The sequence below is a fragment of the Streptopelia decaocto genome (genome assembly GCF_964273445.1).
Source record: "Streptopelia decaocto genome assembly, chromosome: 1".
NCBI lineage: Eukaryota > Metazoa > Chordata > Aves > Columbiformes > Columbidae > Streptopelia > Streptopelia decaocto.
Window position 1 is genome coordinate 86,931,514 of NC_138663.1, and position 26,313 is coordinate 86,957,826.

General features: G+C 41.6%; 1 protein-coding gene across 2 annotated transcripts; it reads left to right on the plus strand.

Annotated features, from left to right (window-relative positions):
- Window positions 1-219: 219 nt before the first annotated feature.
- On the plus strand, window positions 220-22,500 carry NAA50 (N-alpha-acetyltransferase 50, NatE catalytic subunit). 2 transcript variants are annotated; one of them, XM_082048272.1, is made up of 5 exons: window positions 220-401; window positions 14,430-14,566; window positions 15,033-15,152; window positions 16,081-16,147; window positions 18,585-22,500. In XM_082048272.1, the coding sequence occupies exons 1-5, from the start codon at window positions 394-396 to the stop codon at window positions 18,763-18,765; spliced, it is 513 nt and encodes a 170-aa protein (XP_081904398.1). In that variant the 5' UTR covers window positions 220-393; the 3' UTR covers window positions 18,766-22,500. The 2 variants fall into 2 exon arrangements, with proteins under 2 accessions (XP_081904398.1, XP_081904399.1); XM_082048273.1 differs by having other exon boundaries at window positions 14,433-14,566.
- Window positions 22,501-26,313: the final 3,813 nt, after the last annotated feature.

Consider the following 26,313-nt stretch of genomic DNA (forward strand, 5'->3'; position numbering starts at 1 on the left):
CACCGCCTCGTGCCGCTCCTCCCCGCCCCCAAGTCACGCGGAGGATGCCGCGCGGCGCTGCTCCGCCCTCTCCTTCCTCCCCTCCCCTTTCTCAGCGGGGGGAGGGTGGGCGCGTGCGCAGCGGGGGCGGGAAGGGAGGGGGGTGTGGGGGGGTGAGGGGTCATGCCGGGGAGGCGGCGGGCGGGGGCGCGCGCGCGCGCGGCGTGAGGTGAGGGGTCACGGGGGCGGGGCGCAGGCGGACGGGCGGACGGAGGCCCATGTGGAGCGGGCGCGGGAGCAGGAGGCTGAGCCGCCCGCGCTGCCCGGGCCGAGGAAGGGGAGGCCGGAGCCGCACCGCCGGGCCCTGCACGCAGCCAGCGCCGACGCCGGTGCCGGCCAGGCCGCGGCCGCACCATGAAGGGGTGAGTGCGGGCCCGGCGCGTCCCGCGGGGCTCGGCCCGGTCCGGCCGTGACAGTGCGGCGGCGCCCGCCCGGTCCCGCCTCGGCCGCGCCGCCTCGCTGGCGGGGAGCGGGGCGGGCCCGGGCGGCGCGGCCCAGGCGCCGCGGGCTGAACGTGGGGCGGGCGGCGCCGCGCCGCGCCTCGGCGGGAGGCGGAGGGGCTGTGCGGAGCCGCCGCCACTGCCACCGGCAGCCGCCGTCTCCGCGCGGGGGGGTGGGTGTCGCTACGTCTCTCCCGCCCTCTGGGAGAGGGGCCGCGGGGGCCCAGTGTCAGGGGAGCCCCTTTCGGGGGGTAAGAGCCGGCGGTGCGTTCGCTGCTCGGTGGTGCCTTTTCAGCTGAGCTCCCTGCGGGAGCCTCTCTCCATAAAACGTGTTCCCCTGCTGGAGCGAAAACACTCGGCGCTCAGCCCCACTCCGCTCAGCCGCTGGGACGTGGCGGCTCTTGGTGCTACGGAGCGGCTTCGGCTTGTGGGCTCCAGCGCTCTGCCACACCAACGGAGAGAGCGGGCGGCTGGGGGGGATGCCGACTACTCCTTCGTGCTTGTCTGGCCATAGCGAAGAAGTGCTGTTGGGTCTGTGGGGAAAAGCTGCCGGCCTCGGATGGGTGGGTTTGCAGCGCTATTGTTTGTAACATCCTTTTAACACTTTCGTTGGTTTAAGTCTTTGAGGGTTTTACAACGCGGATGGATGCAAACGAGCTGTGTTTTGTGCCCACTTCCCAAGCGCACTGCTTTGGGCCTGGCTTCACTTCTCCGTGGCTCTTGAAAACCTGATTTCAGATGTGGTTGGCTGAAACGCTTGATTTCCTTCTCAGTGGAGGCAGTGAGGTGCAGTATTTGACCACAAGACCTGGAAGCCTTTAGAGTCACAGCTCTGCTCTGGAAGCAGATGACCTGCCTGACCTTGTGTGGGTCACTTTGGGGCAGGTTTTTCCAATGTTAGTTAAATCAGCTAACGTTTATTGATTTCAGTGTCACCCATGCTCCACAAAACACGATCCTTCCACCCTGTGCCTCAGTTTCTTCATATGCACAAGGGAAGTTTTCCACAGCTGCTTCTTGAGGGAGTATTAAACCAGTCCCTTTGAAACTGGTGTTACACAATGCTGGGTATTAATATTCCAGTTTGGCAGCTTAAGGCAGGGTGAATGGAAGCTGAAGGAAGCACTTAAGCTTTTACTTAGAAATGGTAAGGGGTTTAACTTATTAACAATTGGGGTGAGGTCACAAGACAAGACTACTTGATAACAGATACTTAGCTGTTTCTTACAGCTTGTAAGCAGCTTCAAACATTGTGAGGGGCTGGCAGGTATCTGTAGAAAGAGGTTCAGCGATGATTGCAAATAAACTGACTCTAAGATGACATAAAATAGGTGTGTTTGGGATATCCTTTGGCCAATCCTTTATTCATCTGCACCACCCTGCGTGAAACAGGGCACCCTGCCTCTTAGTCACCTTATAATGAGGATGACAGAGTTTATGAGAAGGGTGACAGTACTGATCAGCCAAGATGAAGTGGCAGTTGATGTGATGGTTGTTCAACAGTGCTCCTGATGAAACTGAGTTTCCTTTACTGGGTTTCCTTTTATCCTCCATCAACCATTCTGCTGTTTTCTACAGCTTGGCTCTGCTGTGAGTTGAGTGGCAAGAGTTACTGGGGCCTAGATGGATGAGGTGGGAAGTGGCCCAGGTGTATCTGGCCAGAGTCATGGAGGTGTCCTGGGAGGTCACAGTCAGAGTGACCAATGTGGTGCTCCTCAAGGGGCTGAGACCTGGCTTTACTTTTTACTTTTTGCAACTTTTTTTTTTTTAAATAAAAATGTATAGAGGAAAAGAACATACACTCCTCTTCTGCTTCCAGAGCACCAAGCTTTATTTCTGTTATTTTACTTTCACTTACAGACAGCTTTGTCACTGGTTCAGCTTCAGAACTGATCTCTTTGGGTTCTGTACTTGCATATTTCTGCTTTTCTGGTACTCTTTCATCTCTTTGAAGAGCAGCATATTCCTGTCTTGTGAAGACACTGTTAGCACCACACAGCAAGTTCTTGAGCAGAGTAAAATCTTATTATTGAATCCAGGTGTTCTCTAAAAATTCATATTGAGGCAAATAGGCCAATAGAACTCAAATTGAAAAATAACCCAATTTAAGTAGAATGAGAAAATCAAAGGACTAGAAGATTTCAGAAGGAATATATTAAATTACATAGGGATACTCTGGAACAAAACCAAATAGTTTATCAAGCTACAAAGATCGGAGAAGATCCCTAAAAAGCAAGTGTTGTCAGAAGATAGGTCCAAAAATAGATCTAAAGCTTGAACTCCCGACATACAGAAACTAATGTGGTGTTTGAAGGGATCCAGTCTGTCTTCAGTACTGAATACAAAATTGTGGATCAGTTCTTTCAAACAAACTGACTCCTGAGTATTTTTTCTGGGAGTGTACATATTGCATAGTAACCCACACTACAAAGTACAGAGACAGTTTTGGGAGCACTGAGATCCATAACATCAGCTGTAATTATGAACAGTCTACTTTGGCAGAGAAAGAATTAAAGAAACTAGCAAGCTCACTGATGTGTTGAAATTTCTGATCTAAAGGAGATTGTATAGTCAGCATGCATTGCTTGCAGCCTTCTTTCTTAAGTCTCTGAATTCAATACAGCACATAGCAGTGTGTTAATAATGCATAGGTGGCTGTAGCATCTCTGTCATCAGAGTATTTAAGCTCAGGTGACTTTGCAGAGGAACTCTGGTTTCAGAGGTAGTTAAAGATTTTTTTGCTTTCTCAGATGCTTACAATTTTGTGGGTTTTCTCTTATTTGATGAGGTAAACACAGCATCTGAACTGGTGATTGCTGTTACTTTCCATCTGCTTTTGTGATACTTGACTTTACGTTCACTCTACCCTCATCTGCTGAATGATTTTAATAATTTAGAGACTCATTATATTTCCATTTTTTTCTTAAATATGAGTTGAAAAACAGATAATTCACTGTTGTGTTAGTGAACTTCATGATTCTCTAGAGATTCATTTATTGTTTTCCTGAATGTTGTTATTGTTAGTTCTGGAATTTGAAAATCTATTTTAGAACTGGATTTGCACGAGGAAAAATACGAGTGGGAGGGACTCGGGTTCTGCTGTCTGTAGTAATTTGCCTGGTTTTGTAGATCAGATGTAAATAATACTCCCTGCACTTTACTGCTTTCAGAGTGTTGATTCACTTGTTGCTCAGCATTCTTGTATCTTCATTACAGTTTTTATGGTCCTGCTTTTAAGGAAAGAGAAAATCTTGCATAGAATCTTGAGCATTTGGTGGTTGCTGTCTGTGGCCGTTTTGATGTCTTACAATAAGAGCACTTCCCTGACCTGTTTCAGTTGAGATGAAGCCTGTGTGAATAAGTCATCCAGCGTTTCCCTGCTGCCCTTACTTAAAAACCACATCACACGAGGGGTGTAATGCAGGACACGTGTGCTCCATTGTATGCTTGTATCTGCTATGTGACCAGGAGTATCAGCTCATATATAGGGCATATAGTGCATGTTAGAGGCGAGGCCTGGTGCCAGTGCTCCTGTGCAGATGTGTTATTTTGTCACATTGACCAAACCTCTGCAGTTTTGCTGGGATTGTCATGTGGCAGCATAGGTTTAGCCATGTGATGAAAAACAGATTGAAATGGAGCAGAGTGTTGTTTGTTATACCCCACCTTAGAAGGTGATGTGCATTACTTTTCTAAGTTTCTAAGGATCCACACTTGCTGTGTAAGAGCCCTTCAGACTAGATGCTACACAAAAGGCAGCTGCTGCCACAGAGAACTTAATAACAGAGAGGCTTTGCAGGCTTGTGCTATTCTGGCTGCCTTTGTAGAAGAGACATCACAGCTGGGGAATACTGAGCATAACAGAAAAATAATGATAGTGTATTTAAGGTATGGTGAGTTGTTATGGGTGAGCTTTGATATCTCTGCTTGTTTTGTCCAGATTAATGAAGTAAAATCTTCAAGGTCCTGAAGCTGCACGTGTTTCTCATGAGAACACGGAGGGTTGTTTTTTCCTCTATTGTTCTGAGCTGGTACTACAGAGTTCATGCAGAACCATTGATTTGTTTCCATTTGCAAGGCACAGTGGTAAGCTTAATGTATATGAGAGGAAGTTCCAAGTTTGAGGAAACTGCTGAATTGTCATGTGTGGTGGAGGCAGGACAAAAAAGGTAATTGAGCTTGAAAATCACTGTTTGGTTTTAGGATTTTTCTGAACCTAGAAATGTCAAAGTGTGAGCTATACTTTTCTGCATTTAATTTAATGGATGGTAAATTTAGACCTTGCCTACATGCTTGCTTGCAAATGGCTTAATATCTTCTAAACTAAGTTTATAAAAACTTGAGTTTATTATAGATACTTTAACCCAATTTGTAATTTTTACCACTTTAATCTGGTTATGAAATTAAAATCAAAGACATTCCATGAAGTGGGAAAGATTGGGAGGATAGAAAGATAGCATAGCCATTTTATTAGCACACCCTAGAATCTGGTCTTGGCTTTTGAGTAGTGTTTGACCATTCAGTTCTTTTTACATGTATATGTGGCTTGCTAGGCTGGGACATTTCCTCTGTGAAAAATGTAGTATCTTTAGTTAATCACCAAATGCCACAGACTCTGCTGCCATCTCCTGAGGACAAGAGAAATGATGCATCCTTCTTTGCCACATTGAATCCCTTCTAAAATGGGAAATAATACCTGATGGTCGAGCCAGAAAAATACTTGTATCCAAGTGGAAGTGATTCAGAACTTGAGCCTGCCCATTTGGCAAACATTACAAGTGTTCAGACCAATAATCTGAGAAGGCGCTAGATATTTTTACCCAGTGGAGGAAAGGACAGGAGAAGTCGGATCTTTGTATTTGTTTGGGAATTGATAAGAGAGAAGTGCACTACCTCCTTGCATCCCTTTCTGCTCTAAGTGAGGCAGGCAACGTCAGGATTACTTTCTGCTCCCTGCTGAAAGAGGTGAAGGGAAGAAATTAACTATGTGGGAGTTTTAGGGCAGCAAAAGTTTGTCAGGAGGGAGATTTGAGGTAGGGAGTGGGGAAGAGAGAAGCAGCCTATGCATAGAAGAATTGCTGGTTATTTGCAGACTCTTGGACTTGAAGACCTGAGAACGATGAAGCACAGCATTGAAATGGGGTAACTGTGTATTTGTGTCAAAGCATATTGAATTAATTCATTATGGGAAGGGAATGAAACAAGGCTTTATAGAAAATAGATACAAAACCATTTCCACAACACTGTCCCTAGGTGACGAAGATCAAGATATTTTGATTTTCCCCAGGGCAGAGTAATTTCTTTAAAATGGGTTGAAAATACCATGCTTGCATGGTAAGATCTTTATTAATGAAGTACTTCCTGAGCTCATGTGGCTTCCTTCTCCCTGTTATTTTCCAGGTTCCATGTGATTTTTGGCACTTAGCAGACTAGAATCTCGATCCCTGAAAAAATTTCCTATTTCCACCATCTGACTTTTTTTTTTTTTTTTTTTCCTTACATCTTCTTTTTAGAGTATGGAGTGAGACCCAGCACAGCAATTTAAGGCCTGTGAGAGTTTTCTTTACATGGCACTTGGAATTTCTTGTCAGTAAGGATTACAAATTAGGTTGAAAATTGCCATCAAAGGAGATTTGTTATTAATAAGTTGCTCTATCGCAAATTTTTGTTTGAGAACTGTTCATTCTTACTGAAAACTGGGTAAAAAAGAGAGGAAAAAAGATCTTTTTGTGCTTGATAAGTTAGGTGCTTGCAGTGATTGTTGCCTTAGAAGTATTTGAAGGTAGGTGCATAAAACTGATAGCACATTCTGTTAATTTTTCACGGTATATTGTTTATGAAATTTGTTAACACCTCAGAAAAACACCAACCCTAGGACTGAAATATGAAGTATAGGCGAGTGACCCATAATGACCTGCCATTTTTTCTTTACCAATCTAATGGACACAGGCATGTCTAAAGAATGGTGTTTCAGTGATTTATATAAATAGTTTGCATGAAGCAGAGAAATGCCTTTCTCCTGATATGTCAATTCTACAGTTTGTTGCCTAATATAAGTACAAGAAGTGCCTTTGAGCTATATAGATTTATTTAAATAAGGCACTTTGTGAACCCAGCATCACTTCTATTTTGAATTTTAAGGTAAGCCTCTGTTCTTACCTGAGTATCATCAGATACTTTGTGAACATTAATTAGTGGAGGTTCATGATCTCCTGGGAGACAAATGAGGGTTATAATTGTTATATTTGGGGACACTGGGGGCATGGAAAGGGGCAGTAACTTGTAAGATGTCTCACGGTGCCAGTAATAAAGACACAAAACTAATTTTGAGCTAAGTTTTTTTTCAAACTGGCAAAGTACTTCTGCTTTGCAATCGTGGTTCAAAATCTGAATGGTCTCGTGAGCTTATTTGACTAAGAAGTGGTTAGACCAGCAATGGAGAGTTAGGATTTCTGGCAGTTCTTTATCTGCTGTATGATCACAGGCAAGTTGTTTCCTCTTTTAGTTGACTTTGATGCAACTGGGATAGGCAGATATAATATCCAAACCTTTACCTCATGAGGTGCTTTGAAGTAGCAAAGTGTTGCAGGCTACTAGGCAATGTATGGCTGCTTTTCTATTCTAGATGACTACATTTATTTCTGATATTTTGGAGTTTGAAAATCCTGTCAGCTGGGCATGGTGATTTCCTGCTTTTTGTATCCAGCTGCAGAATGAGATAGCTTTTCATTTTCTTGGGAAAGTTTATTTTTATTTGACACTTGTTGAAATGACATTGCTGTCTCCCCCTTGCACTTGCGTAGTCAGATAGCTGAGGTGCTTCGTGATCATACTGCTACTTTAGTTTTATCTTTTTTTTCAGATCAGTGCTGAGTCCAGATTAGAGGTCTAGTACAACTCTCAACAGGTTTGAGCTGGGAAAACTGTGAGGCTACTGTAGCATGTTGAAGGATTTGCTTCTTGAATGTGAGCTCCAGCCAGTCTTTTGTGCAATGGTCAGATTTTCTAGGTTTAAGCAGAGTGAATTATCCAAATATAATGACAAAACCTTGACTGTGATGTGCTGTGTGTTTTTTCGTTATAAAGGAGAGAGGCAAGGAGAGTCTGAAGTATGTGTTGGCTAATTATGACACATGCCAGTGAAACTTATTCACACTTGAGATCCATTTGAGTCACAAGTCTTGAGTGAAGTCTTCTGTTAATTCTGATTCTAAAATCACTTAGCTTTCTTCTGTACACCGCTGTACCCTTCTATAATGCAATACACTGCTGGGGGTAACTTCCAGCACGGTGTCAGGTATCATGCAAATATGTATTTTCAGTAGTAAGTGGGGCTAAAGATGATCATGGAGGCTCAGAAGCAAATTGATAAGACTTTGCATGCTAGGCTTGTACTTATCTTCTGGTTTTCTGACACGTGAAGCAGAGTAGATTTACAGCCCACAGATCTTCTAGATAATTGAAAACATACCAGTCTGCCCACAAGAACTAGACTGACTTGTGTGCCTAGCAAGACAGCTCATCTGTGTTGGTTTGGTTTAAAAAAACAAAACAAAACAAAAAAACCCCACACACCAAAACGCTAGAGGTTCTTTTGGCTTTGGAACTGAATCTAAGCAAAACTACACCCTTCAGGTCTATAGCTTTCATAGTTCTGGTTTGGTTTTATTTTATGAGTGGATTATCCTGTCTAGACTCTTGCTTTGACTTGGAAGCCAAAATAGAAACAATAAAGCCAGTTGGCTGCTTAGCGGGTGACAAACCTTCTCTAAAGTCCTGTAATGTGTTAGGGCCCTTTTCTCCCCCATGCTCCCTCTCCTGACTGTTTGATGATACCTCAGTAAGTTCTGTGAGTACCAGATACAGCTCTGCTAAATTTAGCATGCCAGATGCCTTCAGTGAGCCTGAGCCCAGCTATCAGTTACACCATGATCTGTTTCAGTCAGGCACATCCCTCTGGGGGGAGACTTGCACTGTTTAAAGTTGAATGAGACTGAGATTCTTGCGGCATTAAAAAACTTGGATTTCCCCCTTTTTCTCTGTAATTTTGTTTCTAAACTAGTGTTTGATACTTGCTGTTCCTTGGGACTGAATTTGTATTTCCTCTTGAACTGTCACTCCAGAAATTGGCTTCCTCTTGAGCTGTCATTCTTTACAGCAGTTTTCCTTTGGTATACATTGGGAGGCAAAAGGCAGCCTTAGCATAAGCAAACACTGAAGTCTCATGTAGCCCATACTTCCACCAGTATAAATTTAAGACATTATAGGAAAAGTAGACCATTCAAATCGCAGCCCTGTAGTAGGCTGTGGACAGAAGAATGCAGCTGCAGTAGGACTAGTTGGATTGCATTAGGTTCTACAAAAAGTGGGAGTTTTTTTTTTTCTAGCAAGTGCTTGAAGAATCTTAGGGGACTGGCATGCAAGAGCAGAAGTGTTAATGCTGATGTTTTGGGCATGCATCCAGTGTCAGTAACTGCTGCATGTCACCTCGCTAACGTCCCACTTCCATTTGGATTTCACAGATCACTCTTCACTTCCGCTCTTGCATTGCTGGGCGGTGTCACTTGGCGCTTTTAACACAGCAGCTTTATGTGCCAGAAACTGGTTCCCTCCACTAGTCAAGTCTCAATGTGTTTTTTTCCCCATTAACTGAGTCATGGTACCTTGCAGTTGTGACACATGCAATTGTAGTCCTAGGATACATCAGGAAAATGCTTTTGGTAGAGATAGGGAAAAACTTACTGCTGTTGTACAAGGCAACAGTAAGTATTTGGTGTGGTGTAAGCAGTTTTGGCTAGCCACGTTTAAGGAAAATTAACTTTAGTCTTGAAGAGATGGAAAGAAGAGCTAGTATGACAATAGCAGGAATTAAGAGCCAGTCTTAAAGGAGTAGGCCAGGACATTGGCTTTAGTTAGAAGAAGGAAAGTATAAAGAGGTTATGGTAGCTCTCTGAAAAGGCATTTGGGATAGGGTGTGTAGGTGGGATAGGCTAATGAGCATAATGAGAGCATATTGATAGAACTTGAGTACATTTAGGATAGAAATCAGAAGAAAGCCTGACTATGAGAAAATGGTATCTTGGGAACAGTCTTGCAATGGAAGATGTTTAAGTGGCTTCAGGGGGCTGGTATTCTGTCTAGGAAAGGCTATGGATTTGTATGTCACTGCAGTAATAAGAGGCCTGACATGATGAGCCAAGAGTCCCTTGTTCCTCCATATTAAAAACAATTGCTTGGGATGTGATGTTTGACTTGGACATTCATCACCTAAGATAAGTACAGGTGACTATTGTGTGTTTCATGGAGTGCTATTTGAGATGTCGGATGCCAGTAGTAAGTGTGTATGTTCTTAGGAATATTATTGGAATAAAAGAATAAAATAATCTGTTAAGAAAGGGCATGAGCATTCTGGGTACTTGAGGCTCTTTACACATTTTTATGTTCTCTTATAGGCAAATTTGAGCTCATGATTCATGTGTTTTTTTCTTTGCAACAGCAGCAGATAGGTATTTCTGGTACAGCATGTACTGAGCTTAATGCAGAGGACTAGACTAATCAGACTGTAGCTGATATAGTAAACTTATGTTACTGATTTGGCTGAGATGTAACTTGAAAAAGGAGGTCTACTTGTAAATAGCTATTAAAAACAGACAAAAAAACCCCACACAAATTTAAAAACAAACAAACAAACAAAAAACCAAAACAAACAAACAAACCCCACAAAACACCAAAGGTATTTCTAATTTAAAAAAATGACTATTTTGTGTCCTGTGCTACAGGTGCTTTGTCTTGGATCTTTTGAGGCTGGGGTAGTTTTTAAGTCCTGAAATTGAAAGTACCTGTTGTTCCATAAGCAATAAGGTGTAGCATAAAATCATATGTATGCTGAGTGATCCCTGTGCTCCTCCTGCACAGTACTTACAGTTTAAACTGGAGTAGGCTGGTGCTTCTGCTCAAGAACCCACCAGTTCTGCCTCTGGCAGTTCTTTTTTGTCTTTATGCTGCCGGAAGATTTGTGTGGTCAACCCAATCAGGGGACTGATGTGGGTTAAAACTAAACTTTTCCTTTTTTTTGCTAGGTTAGCTTTAATTGCAGTTGGTTCACCACATTGTTGCACAAATGTTTATGCCAGCAAAAGAATGGAAATGAGTGGCTCAGGGACAGTAAGACTTCTGCTTTCAACAGCAGTGCCAGCTTTCCTGTGTTTTCACTTGAGGCTCGAGTGGCACTTTTGCCATGCTGTTTGTCCTCGGGCAAAGTGGTGAGCTCTCATGATGTGGGTCTTCCTTTCCATGTCCTCATTTAGTTATTAAATGTCTTTGTGTGCAACAGATGTGGAGCTGATTTAATCAGCTAGTGCTATGCATTAAAGTAATTTATGGTTTGAGCACATATTATTTAAACAGGCATATTTAGCATATTGCTTTATACTTCCCGCAGTGTTTCGCAAACTTTTATCGTATTATCTTCCAGGATAAATTATTTGCCCTGGTGCAACTCTGAAGCAATGAGGAAACAGCTAGTGACAGCACAGGAGCCAGGCAGAAGGAGATGGCAGGATGCAACAATGAGTGTGGCAAAATTGGTGAGAGATAGAGCAGGGGGAGCTCAAGGGCCAGAGGAGATCTGTCAACAGCATGTTTTAGCCACCTACCACTAGAACTTGTTTCTTTGGCCTGATGCCAGCCTCAGAGGTGATGTTTTGGCTCAGCAGCTATGAGGAGCCTTAGACTCTGCTTCTGCACTTCTTTATTTATTCCCTGACACCTTCTTCGTGAAGCTCCATCTTCTGCCCATGGTCCCTTTTTCAACCATCTTGTCCTGGCCACCACTGACAATATATATTTGTCCTGGCCACCACTGACAATATATATTTGTCCTGTTGTACTTTCATCGTAAATATTCCATAGTCTACTAATGCCTGATTTCTTGCTTCATTAGTAACTAATTAATTTTAAAATAATATTGGAGATCACACTACCTGATAGTAGTCTATGTCAGAGATTTTTGCTCAAGTATAATGGGACTTGGTGTATAGCAGCTTTGCCATGAGTTCATCGTAAGAGATCATGCTAGCGTTACTACAGAAGCTTGGATCTACTGATACAACAAAAGTATTAAATCTTTTGGACAATAAGTCTAGGCTTTCAAGGGACTGAGTGTGAATGTGAGGTTTTTTTCTTCTTCCCTTACTGACCTCCTACTCTGCAGCTAATCTCATCTGACTGGGCTGTTGAGACCTGCTCCCTTTGTTTTCCACTCCGATGCAGACTGCAGCAAAAGAGGCTGCTGGGTCCTCTCTTCCCTTCTAGTATGAGATTACTGAGGTTCTCCAGCAAAACTCTCTCCAGGAACCCACATACCACACTTCTGTTCCTACCCTTTGTGAGGAAAAGGTAGCAGCATTGCTGTCTGGGATTAGAAAAGGGCACAAATTGCCTTCTGTGTGCCTGAAGAAGCCCTGCCGTGCTAGGCTGAACAGCTGGGTGTAAAACAAGTATTACAGTTACCCCACCATCTAAAAACTTTGATAGCAGGGTTGTTTATAATACTACTCCTTCTGTGGTGTGAGGTCATCCTTACTAGCTCAGTACTTAATTTATATTGGAATATATTTATCAGAGGGGCTTGCACAAGTGGTGATATATGAAGAAAGGAATCTTGAGAGCAAAAATAATCTAGAAGATGGAAAAAAAGAGCTGATGGTGGTAGGAGTCACAGAAAAGAGATACGGCAGACTACTTCAGCACTATACAATAGTTTATAGCTGGAAATTTTAGAAATATCTCTCATTGCAGTTGCTTGTAGTATGCCTGGGTATTTTTAGGTGGATGAGATGCAAGAATATGGAGACTTGCTTCTTCTTTCATTGAGGTCACTGTTGGAGTGTTCAGTTCTACTGAGATGTCTCTCAAGAGATTGCTGTACAATTGGGCAGACCTCTGGGCAAACTACAGGGATTTGTGGCTTAGGAGTTGCCCTTGAAGTGAGGGGCAGGGGGGAGACTGATCGACATCTTCAGTATGGTAGGGGGAAGATGAGGCACTGCCTGGAACAACTTGCAGGTGCCCATACTGGCATAAGATGCTTGACACCAGAGGGCTCTTTGGCAAATGTGTGACAAAAGGTTAAACTTGAGTTGGCAGTGTTCAATATGTAAATGCTATCCATTAATTCTAAGTACTTAGAATAATTAACTGGAACATATTAATCTGATGGAGAATTACAAAATCATCAATAGTCCATTATTTAATGCTAGACTGTTCTCTAGAAGGCAGGCCCTACATAAAAATTATTTAGCTTCTGTAGGGCTCACTAGGGAGACTGGTCTGTGTTACACCAGAGAGTGTGGGCAATGGTGATCCTTGGTACCTTTGCAGAACCCAAGACCATGTTCTTTGCTGTAAAAGAAAAGGAGAAAGTGGGTGTGAGGACAAGTTATGCTTCTTGAAGTAAACGCTAAAGGCTCCATTCCTGTAGTTTTTTGTAGATAGCTTTGGAGGCTGCAGCACAATGCCTACAAAGCATTGTATATTTATCACCTATCATTGGTAGTGATAACTAAAACTGAGTACTAATCATTTAAGGGGTTTTGACATATAATCAAGGTCAGTTAAGAAAGCAGAGAGAGATTATACTCTTCATTGCTTGGTACCGTTCTTAAAAAAGAAAGTTGTTGGTAATTATTTCTTGTTATTTCACTGTATTACGTAAGTTAATCTTTGCTGTTGTGTCCTAAGCACCATCGTATCTGAAAAAAAAAAAGCTGCTTAGGCACAAGAGGCATTGGAGATGGAAAGCAGCTACTGCACATAACTAGAATGAACTTTGAAGTCTGGTGTTCAATGATCTCAGAAGGCTGCCCTTTTGAAAGCAGAATTTGACTTTTTTAAAAAAGGCAAACAGTGCCTTTGCCAATGTTTGGGCAGAAAATCTGTTTTCCTGAATACATTCAGTAAAACAAGGCTGAGATGAACCTAGAATGGTGTTATATTTCTAACTTGAAATGCATTGGCTTTGTACCTGCCTATGTATTCTGGTGATCATTTGGGAAAATATTTTTATTATTTTCATTTTTTTATTTTTCATTCTTGTAGTGCTTGTTAAAACTGTTTACTTGCACCCAAGGAATTGGCTTGGGGAATATGAACAACTAATCAGGAAGTTAGTCTTGGAAAAGGAAGAAGCTTGGTCTGTTTCTTCTCAGTATAATTCAGTGCAGTGCTGGTATTTTAAGGTTGTGATTCCGCTCTCAGCAGGAAGAATGATTTCAGTGATTATCATAATAGATGCGGATATCACCTTGAGAGTGGCACACTTGCATATTATCAGGCTTTATATGAGTTTGCTGCAGACAGTATTGTTGCTTTTTAGAGACAGATGCCTAGTGTAACAACCTAGTCTTCGTCTAAGCATAAGCTTTATATTGATAGCTGGTAAACTTAAGGCTGGCTTTGAAGGATGGATAAGGATTTTATTTTCCTGGTCTCTATTCTAGCCTCCCATCTTTTCTTGCTTGCTTGTTGATTTGATGGGGTTTTTTGGGGTGTATGTGTTTGTTTTGGTTTTGTTTATTTTGTTGTTGTTTTTTTTTTCCTGTGATCTTGATGATCAGTGAGGAAATTAATGGGACAAAATTAAAGCTAATATGCCTACAGAGATCTGCGTCCTCCTGACTCCCACCCAATAAAACCACACATATACTATGGTACATCAGTGTTAAGTGGTGCCTGAGAAACTTTTGACTGTCGTACTGACTGAAATTGGGTTTGGGAGTTAAATCAGCCACCAACAGAAGACTTAATTGTATGGGTTGAACATTGCAGTTCAAACATGTATTGAACTGATTATTAGGTGGTATAGTTCTCTAAGCATAAATAAATTATTCTTTTGTGTCCTTAGAAATTTTGCCATGTGTCAGATGTTAAGCATGTTTTGATTTGTTCCAGTAGCCGGATCGAGCTGGGAGATGTGACGCCACACAACATTAAGCAGCTGAAGAGGCTAAACCAGGTCATTTTTCCTGTCAGCTACAATGACAAGTTCTACAAGGATGTACTGGAGGTTGGCGAACTAGCCAAATTAGGTACAAATGCTCTTGCCAGTAACTGTGGGCTGTGGTGGCAGAAGTGCTCATCATTGCTATCTGTAATGGTTTTGAATAGCAGATCCTTCTATTTTGTTATTTTACATAGTGAAAAATAACTGTTTGGGAACCTCAAAAAAGCAACAGTCCCAGCCTTGGAGGGTTTGTGTTCTAAATAGATTCCATTTTACTGGGAATAGGCATGTTTTCTGTTATTGCAGAAAACTTGAAAGATGTGTGCTGCTGGCTTACCTCCTGATGTCCTTGCCAGTGGTTTGAACTGTAACGAGCCACCTGCTGTGTTGGAGCACCATTGGTAACTTCACTCAGTGTTAGCCACAATCTGTGTTTTTTATCTGGATGGGAAAATTAGCAAGCGGGAAGGAAGCTGTAGAGCATAAATGAAGGAGCTGTATGTACAGTTTGAGGCTTGTGACTAATAACACTTTGTTTCCTTCCCTGGCAGCCTACTTCAATGATATTGCAGTGGGAGCAGTGTGCTGTAGAGTAGATCACTCCCAGAACCAGAAGAGACTGTACATCATGACACTTGGATGCCTCGCACCCTACCGAAGACTAGGAATAGGTAAGGAGGATCTTCTTTTGGATCTGAGTCATCAAAGAAACCAGATTGCTGTGCAGCCTTCTAAACACTCTTTCAGATTTTTAACCAAGATAGTGAACTTTCAGACCACTGATTTTTCTGGAAGGGACTTTGGAGAAAGAGTATGATTTATGATGTGCTCTTTTTTTTTTTTCTGCCCTTCAGAAATGGACTTTTTGTAGAACTTTCTAATTCAGGATTTCAGATTATTTTAATCCTAATGATGTTATCATACTGTGATGTAAATACTCTGCTTCTACAGATGTGAAAATTGATGTGCAGAGGTATGATATGATTTGACAGAGGTATGCAGCCAGTGTGCAAGTCATGTATAAGTAGAACACAACATTCCTTCATTGGTTTATGTCTTCATTCTTCTGAATGAAGGGTTTTTTCTATTTACAATATTTTTGTCTTTATCAATACTCATTATTGCTGCTCAGGGGTAGTGTCTATATTGCAATTAGTTCTTTTCTCCATGTTGCAAATCCATAGGCCAGATTAATCCAAACCTTACAGTAACTTGTTTGCTTTGACAAACTGGAAAGAAAAGATAACTTCATTTTAAAATATTTTACTAGGCCTTTATTAGAATAACTTAACTAATGCTTTCACTGCTTTATACATTGTTTTGACCATATCTTGAGGTGAGTTTGAGGCCTTCAATCTAGTATTTAATTAAGCTGCTTTATACATCTGCTTCTGGGCTGTTTGTTTTTCTACAAAGGAAGAATGAATTAAATTTTGTGAGCAGTCAGAAAGATGTTTTATTTGCCCTCCCTAGTTTTCACAAGCTCTGTCATTTTAGCCTACCTACAGTGAACCTGCCCCTCCTCAAGAAAGCCCTTAGCTCGGTACAGACTTGATTGTGTACTTCTGGTTTTTTAAGTATCTCTTTACCTTTCGGCAGGAACAAAAATGTTGAATCATGTCTTAAACATCTGTGAAAAAGATGGCACTTTTGACAACATCTATTTGTAAGTAAATAAAGTTACATTCATGCATTTTTGGAGATGATAGAGGCATACATGGGAGAAAAGGGAGGGAGATCCACGAGCATTTTTAGTATGTATTTCAATGGGGTCATGGGACATCTTTTAAGTACTAGCAAGAAAGCTAGGGGTCGTATTCTGGGCTTGCTGTTTGATGCTGAGGAAAAGAAAAACTTGCTTGCTTTAGAAGGGCTTCTGCAAATTTGCAGGATTTCAAAGTTTACTTACAAAATTGTTCTATAGCAGAATTACACTGTATGAGTAAAAAAAAAAAAAAAATAAATCTGTGAAAGAATTTTTTTTAACCCTACAGTGTTGTCCTCAGAATGGAAAATACTGCAGGTCTTGCATGCAGTTTTGATGCATTTGCTGTCTGTCTTTTGTGACGGTACTGCATAGGTTAGGTCATCAGATCGGAGGTGCCTGCAAGAGCTCGTAAGTTCACATTAAGTAGCAAGGCCCAACTGCTTATTCCTGTTCTCACACTCTCCCAGGTCAGCTTTTTCTGCAGCAAAACAGTAAACTAGGACAGTGACCTGACCCAGCTGCGGAAGCTAGTTTTGATTTTGTTTCTGGCTGTTGTTTTGGGGTTTACTGTTGGGGCATGGTGCTTGGTGGTTTTATTGTTTTGTTTGTTTGTTTGTTTGTTTTTCATCAACTGCATGTCTACATAAGCACTTACCATGATGCAGACTTGAGAACAAGCACTGGAGTAGAGGACAGGGCTGCATGAAGGAGCAACCCCATCCTAATAGATCGCTATAGAAATAGAGCCTGAAATCCATAGATAGCAAAGCTTTGCTTCCCCTTCACTGCTGGCTGCACACTTCTGCTCCTTCATTGGGGTCTGTGTGATTACCAAGTGAGCTGATGTAGTTTTTGTCCAGAATGCTTATCTGAGCCAGCTTCTTCCTTGTTTATCACTGCCTGCTTATACCAGTACAAGCACAGTGCACTGGTAGGAACAATCCCACAGCAGGTATGGCTTGGATGGATTTATACTGCCACAGAACTGCACCCTGAACTCTTACTAGGACTGTTGAAGATGCTGAGTGAGTGTTTCATACACTGCTATCACTGTAAATGGAGTAACTTTCTCCTCAAGCTTAGTTCACCTCTGCCAAAGAGGTGCAAAGTCTTCCAAGCCCTCTACTGTTGTAGCTTTGTGCACTCTCTGTAAGAGTAACAGGCATTTTAAAGAGGAGTCTGAGTAAAGCTACTTTTGGCTTGTATTCCCTCAGAAGTAGTGGTAATGAACCTTCTCTCAGATACTTGCTAGTTGGCACAGGCTTTCCTTTTTGCTTTTGCATGTTACTGTGTGCACAGTGAAGGAACTGTTTGCTGGTTTTAATGCAAAAGCCACATCCTTCATAATCCTTCTTTCTACTTCCCAGAGTGGGATTCTGGAATGACAATAAATAGTCCCCAAAGTTGGGCATAACAAAGTTCTTTTAGTGATTCATTGATTTTGACTATGTCTGTTGCTAGTGCATCTTCTATCTGAACATATTGTGCAGCTTAGCACCCAATTTGATATCAGTGCCTAATTTTTTTCATTAAGTTCCTTTTTAGCTATTTGTTGCTTATTTGGCTTAACACTAAGATCTTTTGTTTTGTTCTCCTGTTGCTTTCAGAGTTACTTTGGTCCTATGGTTATGTTGTCATGACAAAGTGATTCATGAGTTTGTGCAGTGTCCATTGAATTTTGGGAGTGTTTAATTAATGCTTTTGCTGAGCCAAACTCTTTTTTTTTTTTCCAAATAGAACTTGTGCAAATAAATGTCCTAGTTGCTTAGGTTGAAGAACTGATAGTTGTTTTGGAGGCCTTGAAACTCTTGGAATATGCTAGCAGGATCTGTAAAACTCAGGGGGGAAGGACTTTGTAAGTCTAGGGCTTCTTTGTGCTGCTATAGCTTTTAGTGAGGAGAGGGAGCTAGTTAGCAGGGACCAATGAGTTTAAGTCTTATCAAACTCCATTGCCAGTTTTGTGTTGCACTGTGTAGGGATCATCACTCAGACAACTGGTTTTGGCCATGTAAGAAGTGTCACTATGGGAAGTTAACAAAGTTTCACTGTAGAGCAAATTTTATATATTTCCACAAAATATCTTTCACTTCCAGATTAAGAAAAATTTACTGAGCTAGTAATGCTTCAGAGCCTCTCTGCTATTTGTGTTCCCTAAAACAGCTTTTCTGAGGAAAAATGTGCCACTTCTCAGAATGATTGCCACAAGCCATCCAGGAGCTGTGTGTTAGCTCAGGATTGATTTGGGAAGACCAAAACTTCCAGTTCTGAACTTACACCATCATTGCTGTATCTGCTCCTTTTCTTATCTTGTCTTTGACCATTCTGAGTGTGGAGGCAGAATTTTGTACCACAGAAAGTTCTGATATCTGTGTCTCTGTACTCCTTTTTGTCCTAGGCATGTCCAGATCAGCAATGAGTCTGCAATTGACTTCTACAGAAAGTTTGGCTTTGAGATCATTGAGACGAAGAAAAACTACTACAAGAGGATAGAGCCCGCAGATGCTCATGTGCTGCAGAAAAACCTCAAAGTCCCTTGTCTTGGCCAGAACGCAGATGTGCAAAAGACCGACAACTGAACAAAACCCCAACGAACACTTTCTTGCACTTGCTTGTCGCCAAATAAGGAAAGAGAGGCCTCTTGATTTTTTTCTTTTTTTTTTTTTTTTTTTTGTTTTAACTCCACCCTTTCATCCTCCTACATTTTTTTTGACCTCTCTCCAACAAAATGTAATGCTTCTTCCAAGGATTGTCCAATCATGTTTGGGGTTTTCTTTTCAATTTTTGAGCTCTTCTTTCTACTTTTTTTTTTTTTTTTGGGGGGGGGGGGGTGGTGTCTTGGTTTTTTGTTGGGGGGGGAAAAGGTGTGCAGATCTCTTAAGTTTGAGGTGTGCAGGACTTGACCAGGTTATCCTGGTGACAAGTTTCCTTCAGAATTATCTCTTTCAGTGAGCAGAATGTATATCCAATGGGGGGAAAAAAGGAAAAGCAATATCTTGTCCTTTGACTCCTATATTATTTTGGTTTTTATAACCTACAGGGTACTTTACTCCCCCCCCAACCTTTGAATGTTAATTCAGTACTTCCCACTCTTCCTTTTAATTCCCCCTGCCTCAGAAAAGTATGTTTAGTTCTTCCCAATATTTTTGAATATGGCTTTTTCCTCCATCTTTTGCTGAGAAGGATGGGCTACTCTACCATACCTTTTCACTCTGCCTGGGCTGATCTTTTTGAATGCTTTTTTTTTTTTTTTTTTTTAAATATTCCTCACCCAAGCTGGTGCTACACTTCTTAACTGACTGAGAAGAGGATTTAGAGTGGTCTTTGTTTTTTCTTTTTTTCATTTACCCAACTCCCAGAAGACTTCTGCCAGAGTAAGAGCTAGATGTGGTCTTGCCAAGAGTAACCTTGTAAAAACATACATCCTGAGGCAAGACCCTTGCTGTAGAATTCATTGAAAGTTAGTTTTATCTGTGTTGTTGGGATGGGAAAAGTGACTGTGACCACCTTACCAGCTTTGATCACATAAGGCAAGCACCTGTCTCCAGATAAATAAGCTACAGCAACCAAATCTGTGGTGACAAATCTGAGATGAGGCAAGGGGTGAGGAAACCAGGCAGCAGGGCTGAGAAGGCAAACATGAATCTGACCCTCATCACATAGCTTTGCAGGGGTCTTCTGGATTTGCTTGGGATTGGCTTGGCTTGCCGTGTTTATGTGCTCCTTCGGGAGGAGGTGGTTAAGAACTGCACAGTTTGCTCCTTTGAAGATTCTTTTCTCCTTTCCCCATTCAGTGGTAATAATGCAGTTTGACTCTTGTGAGAGGGTGTTCATGGAGCACCAGAGAAAGCTGCGTATATTAGAGCATTTTATGGGTTTGGAAAATAGGCTGATTGGCTTCTTCCTAGTACTGTAACCTCTAAGCTACAGTAAACTCTACTAAGCTCTGCTTTGCATCCTTTCATGCTTTGCGTGAATACCAGTGCTCCTTACTATGCACTGTTGCCAGCGATTTTATGTATGCCAATACAAATACCAACTTGAGCTTGGACTCTTCTCCAAGCACCTGGGAAAGTGCACTGAGCTGAGACAACACCAACCTGCCCCATCCCCCAAGAAGATATTGAACTGCGTTCCTTTCCTGTTAGTTTTTTTTAAAGTTTAAATCTGCATCTTGAATTCATCTGCTTTGAAAACCTCCAACCTATAGTGTGCATTGCAGCATACATCAGGTTAGTAGGTGCTGTCCAGTCATTCAAGGGTGACATGGGAACGAAGGATTTCAAGATAGGAGTTGCAGTGAGGCAAGGGATGGTGCCCCTCATTGCACACTATGTGGTCTGTGGTACCTGAGGGGTGACTATACAAGCTGCTCCAGAATTACTCCTCCTTTCCCAGAGGTGTGTAGTGTTTGTTGGAGTGCATCCTGACAGAACTGTGCTGGAAAACAGCTACTCTATTTGCTGGGTTTGCACTAATTTGAGTCTTGGGGATGGGCAGATCTCTGACAACAAAAGCCCCCCTGCATGGCCTGAGAACCTCTGTTTGCAACACTTGGTGGCAGACTCTGGCTAGAAAGATGCAAACAGTTCCCATTGCCAGAGGCAGCCTAGTTTTGACAAAAGCTTATTTTTAGTACTGCTAGGACCTGCTCACACTGGTTATGTTGGCAGTTCCAGCATCTTTCTGGAAGGGGATGTATTGAAGCACAATTAGCTTGTCATATGCCAACATAGTTTCTCTGGCCATCTGTAGACCAAATCAAGAGAAGCATGTGGAGGAAGAAAGATAGTATTGTATCTGAGGATGTTTGTGCAGCACAGCTGTAACTCAGACCATAGCTGCCTCTGGTGCCAAGCAAAGTGCTCTTCATTCTTCTAGAACTAAGTGGTAAGTGTTTGGGTTGGGTAGATGGGTGTGGGGATATGAACTCCTAGGATTTGCTGTTGTCGTAGGCTTCCACAAATTGGTGTGTTTCACAGACAGTTTTCCTTCAGGTTTAAAAGTATGAGTCTGATGTCTGAGCTTACTTGGATTAACATTTGTTTCTGTCTCTTTTTGCTTTGGGCTGCCATCATTCTATGAATGTATCCCTGAAAACAATTCGTAAAGCTCCTATTCCACAGCAAACCTGCCTCATTGTAACTTTGGATAAAGTGTTTTGTTGGAGGTGGAAAAAGAATAACCACAGATCTAAGATTTCTTTTCCCAGGCTATTAATCCTGGAAAACGGTTGTTGAATTTTGAATACAAGGTTTAATCTAAATCTCATAGAAAGCTGTGTTCCCTGTACACCATAAGGGCAAGTGAAGGTCAGTAGTTCTGAATGACAAACAGTTATATTTTATTAGTATATCAGCTGTGTTCAGTGTGGGAGGAGAATGCTGTATCTTAGTGCAGTTACCCAGAGACACTGAAATTGTGTGAAGTATGGGCTTACTGCAGAGAACTTAGGTTACTTTGGTTGTTGCTGCAGCAGAACCTCCTGTTAGCTTGAAAATAACAGCTTATGAACAACTAAATTTTTTAAAAGTTGGGAGTTTCAGTGGACAAAAAACCTACCAGCACTTCCTGTTCTGGATGAAGATATAGCAAGAAAAATGTATGCGACTAACAGCTTTAGTTGTGTATATGTGAGTTATTCCTGAATCTCTGCAACTGGTTTTGTCATACATCGGTTGAAGTATGAAGATACTGTCTACAACAGTGCTCCTCCTGGGGAAACCATGGTACAGGGAAAGAAGAATCATCCAGGAGAGGTATCCCTCATTTTTGGGAGGGGGAAGGGAGAAGAGATTTTTTGTGTGTACTGAAACTGGCTGAGTTTACATGATGCAGCTAATGGTTAAACCTGCCAACTAAATATGACCTACTGTTACAACTGAAACAAAACTTATGTGATATTTTGTTAATTCTTGATGGTGCCCTGTCCCTAGTAAAAATTTGGTCCCCCAAATTTATTCTCCCTCATGTTGCAGTCCAGGGTCAGCTGCTATGCACAAAGTCTGTGTTTCATGAAGTGTTTGCTGACCTGGATGTTTCTTTTGAATCTGCAACTGCTTCCTGATTAATTTGGCTAAGACCGCCCCTGGTCTCTTGAGTTAAGATTTAGTCAAAGGTATGCTGTATGCATTTTACAGATGCATTCTCAATGTTACAAGTTAAGTTGCAGGGGGAGCAAATTCTATACAGTGAGATGGTCCATTTTTAATCTATATCATTGCCCTTGTTGTACATCAGGAGCATGTTTTTGTTTTTCTCAAACTCTTTAGAAATACCGTTCAGAATAAATGTGCACTATTTGAGTTACGTCATTTACGACTTGTCGTGTGCATTTTTTTGCAGTCCAACTGTTTCACTCTGAAATCAGATGCAGAATATTCCTCAGATGCTTCATAGATGGTATAACTGAATATTTCTAACATGAATTGTGAGTTGGGTGGCTGTAGTGAGTGCCATGGTTGTCTAACAGAAGAGTGGGATCTGTTTTCTTGTTTTCTTTGAAGTTACGAACCTTTTCTCAGAAATCCTCAGCCTTGTTGGGGTGGGGGGGAGAGCAAGCAGAACTGTCTTGGAGTACTTTGCATTGACTACTCAGTGGTCTTGAAACTAACAGACCAACCATCAAGAACTCTGTGTTTTGGGCTTTATAGGTTAAATATTTTAAGTATTTAATATACTAATTATTTAAATCAATTGCTAGCCATTGCAAGTCTTTACAACCATCTTGGAAAAGCTATGGCCTGTACCTGTAAAAGTAACTGGTCTTAAGATGCCATGACTACTCTTCCATACTGGCTTTTCTCAGGACGGTATTTAAGTAAAACTCATCTCTCTCCTTAACTATACCAGTCCCCCTCTGTTAAAGCCATTTTTGTCTGTAGTCTCTTTCTGCACCTCTCCCACTTCACCATGACATTTATGAAGAGATAAAGTTGCACTGTGGTACAGTATAGCATGCAAAAGCAAAGCTCAGACTCTGTAACTTGACCGTGGCCTTGAGCTGCTGCTGCCAACTGCCTTTCCTGACCTCTGCTGGAGGGGCTGGAAGGCACAGCTGGAGATGAACTCTGTTCGCAGGTGTGCAACCTTCATCACTCCAGCCTCCCCAGCAGCTGCAGAAGCAGGAAAACTCTTGCCGAACTTAAACTGCTGCAGCTGTACTCCAGTCCACTCAGCTTTTACTGACCTGTCATGTTCCTTGCCTTCTCCACCCTCATCCCAGTTGCCCCTCTTAGCAGCCTGCACAGTTTCAGACAATTCAGTTATGCCTTTACAGGTAAACTAGCAGATATCCCTGATGGTTTGTGTTGCCCTTTTCCCAAAGCTGTGCTGGTTCCATTCCCCTCACTGTATTCAAAACTTGGGTATTTTATGGGGTCCTTGTAATAACTGACGGTGTGCTATTATCTCTTAGTTATAACACTTGGCACTTTTTTCTTTGTTACCAAGATGATTATTTAAAGAACAGTTACAATGCCAGGATCTAATAAGTGAGTTGCAAGTCAAGTCATTCACTTCTCATGAAAAATTGTCATTGATGTACCCACTGGGGGAAAAACACTCTATTTACCTGTGCTGGATATAATTTGCTGTTACAGTGCCCTGTCACTAAATATTAGAAGGTTCACCTGTCATTCCTTGTTCTTATTACCTTGACTAATCTCCAGCAAATTTCACCTTGCTCTACTTCCTTTTTTTAGTGTTGAGGGGAGTATAGACCTGCATATAAATGTTTTTTGACCCCACTGCTGACTTCCCAATGAAAGTTTTCACATCCCAGTGAAAACTGATCTTTTATTCTATGCCCTGTGATTTCTGTCTTCTAATCAGTTCTGTGTCTCCGTGAGAGCACTATCCTCTGATCCTGTAGTAGCTTAGATCACCTAAGAGCTTTTGGACAGGGATATTTTAGGTGAAGTCCTTCTGAATGTCCTATCAAACCAATCTGCCAGTTGAGGATTGTCATCTGGTTTTGGCAGCATTACTTTTCTTCCCATAGGGGGTTCTCCAAATCTATTCAACCCATCTAATCCAGATGCTTTTTATGGGACATGTGATTAGACAATGGTGAGCAACAATGTCGTTTTCTTTTGCCCATAAAGAGGCATCAGTTTAAGCAGATATCTTTTTATCTTGCTGCCTTTCCTCCTCCACAGTCCCTTAGTGCTGTAAAAACATTGTTTTACTACCATTTTGCCTAAAGGGCTTGTGGCAACACCATTTCAAGCTTTCTAGGCTGCTGAGTTGCCAGCTTTCTCTTTTGTTCACTTGCATGTATATGGCTCATAGTCCAAGAAACTCTTGAACCTGGGGGAGGATACACTGATCTGTCTTTGATTGCCTTTTTATTGGCTGCTGTATCATCACACTGAGTCAGGCCATTACTATTCACTGAATTATTGAATCCAAGCCTGCGTTACAGCCAAGTATTATGCTTCCATTAAAAAAAAAATGCATTCAAGTTCTTCTCAGTTAAGACTATTTCAAATAGAGCTGCAGAAACTCTTCATACTAACAGCAAGTCATCTCGTCAAGGTAAAGCGTTTCTAAATATTTGTGCAAAACCTGGGTTTTGGGTTGGTTTGTTTGTTTTGAGCTATCTTGCCATATAATTACTAGTCCATATTCACTACCAGAAAAAGGCTACTGATTTTCAACAATTTTGTGTTCTATATTATTTCACCAGTGCATTTTTGCCTGCTGCTGGACGTTTGCTAGTGTATTTCAGGTATCTAACACTGTACTGGTAATCTGAAGATTTAAGAGTTCAAACACTTCAGGCCAGGAGTGGCAGAAGGTAAACTTGGGTTTGCTGCTTTGGAGAGTGGGTGCTGCATTTTAGTGAAAGCCTTTGCTGAAAAAGCATGCTACGATTTAAAAGGGGGGGGCGGGGGGGAGAAAGGCAAACAAAAAACCCTTCACAGGTTATATTGGAGTGAATTGATGGAGCACAAGTAGTAATTCAGATTTCATTTGTCCTCCAGTTTGGTTGTGTCACATCAGAACTAAAAAAATATGAAAGCTGAAGAAGTGCATTTGCATTTATACTTCACATTGTGAAGTTGCTATTTACAGTAACTTTAGAATTTCTCTGGAAAAACAGCTATGGACCTTAAATTTCTTCACAGCTGACAAATGAATCTTGCACTAATGTCAACTGTGAGATTATTTTGCAAGCAGGAAGAATTCAAAACGATGCGTTTTTTTCATCTAATTGCTATTCTGACTCATTTCAGCAGCAGATAAATTCTGGGATGCTGCTTCAGAAACTTGTTCCCGCTCTGTATTACATAATGTTTTAGGAAGGTATATGGACACAAGATGCTTTCTGGGAAAAGGGCATCTTCATTTTACATAAAGTCTAAACATCACAGCTCTGCCTTTTTAAGTTGTCTTGGAGAGAAGAGGCTTTGCAACTCTGGTATCACCTACAGGTGAGCAGACATGTGAAGTACTTGTAAAATACATTTGAAATTAGTTCCAGAAAAATAATTGTTGCAGAATATCTGTGGAAGGAAATTATTGAGGCTGGAAATGGGAAGCTACCTTAATGTGACTAGTAATTGAATTAGAGAGGTGGTAAAAGGAAATAAAAGCTCAGGTAGTGGGGGGTTGTTAATGATTCAGAGCCCCTAATTTAGCAGAAGAAAACAATTTTTTTTAAGCTCTGAATTCATGAGGAAGATGGATGAAGGGTCTTACTCCTTGGAACTAAATAAGCACAGTGTCATAAAGCTTGTGCTAAAACAACTGATTCTGTTAATTAATTAGTAAAGAACAGTCACAGAAGTCAGGCTCTTAACAAACAGCTAGCTGCTGTTTATGGTTTGGAAAACCATAGCCAACTGCTTTTTTTTAAATCTAAATTCCTTTCCAGAACTCTGATGGCAGGGGACGCGGGGTGAGATTTCAATGGGTGTTATTATCAATGAGGTCTATCCACCTAAAAAGGAGATCAGCTTCATTTGGACGATTGGCAGCAGCTGAATTCACTGTTCAACGTTCGCCAACAGCCACTTCGTAGAGTTTTCTGTTTAAAGTGCATCTCCGTCGCGCTGCTATTCTCACAGAAAAAAAATGCTTTAAATCTGAAGGAAAAAAAATATATATCCCCATACACGGGT

Bases quoted from the DNA above. Each gene is read 5' to 3' on its own strand.
- NAA50 (XM_082048272.1), top strand. The intron at 14,567-15,032 runs GTACAAATGCTC...CTTCCCTGGCAG, and splicing joins TGGCGAACTAGCCAAATTAG to CCTACTTCAATGATATTGCA. The intron at 15,153-16,080 runs GTAAGGAGGATC...ACCTTTCGGCAG, and splicing joins CTACCGAAGACTAGGAATAG to GAACAAAAATGTTGAATCAT.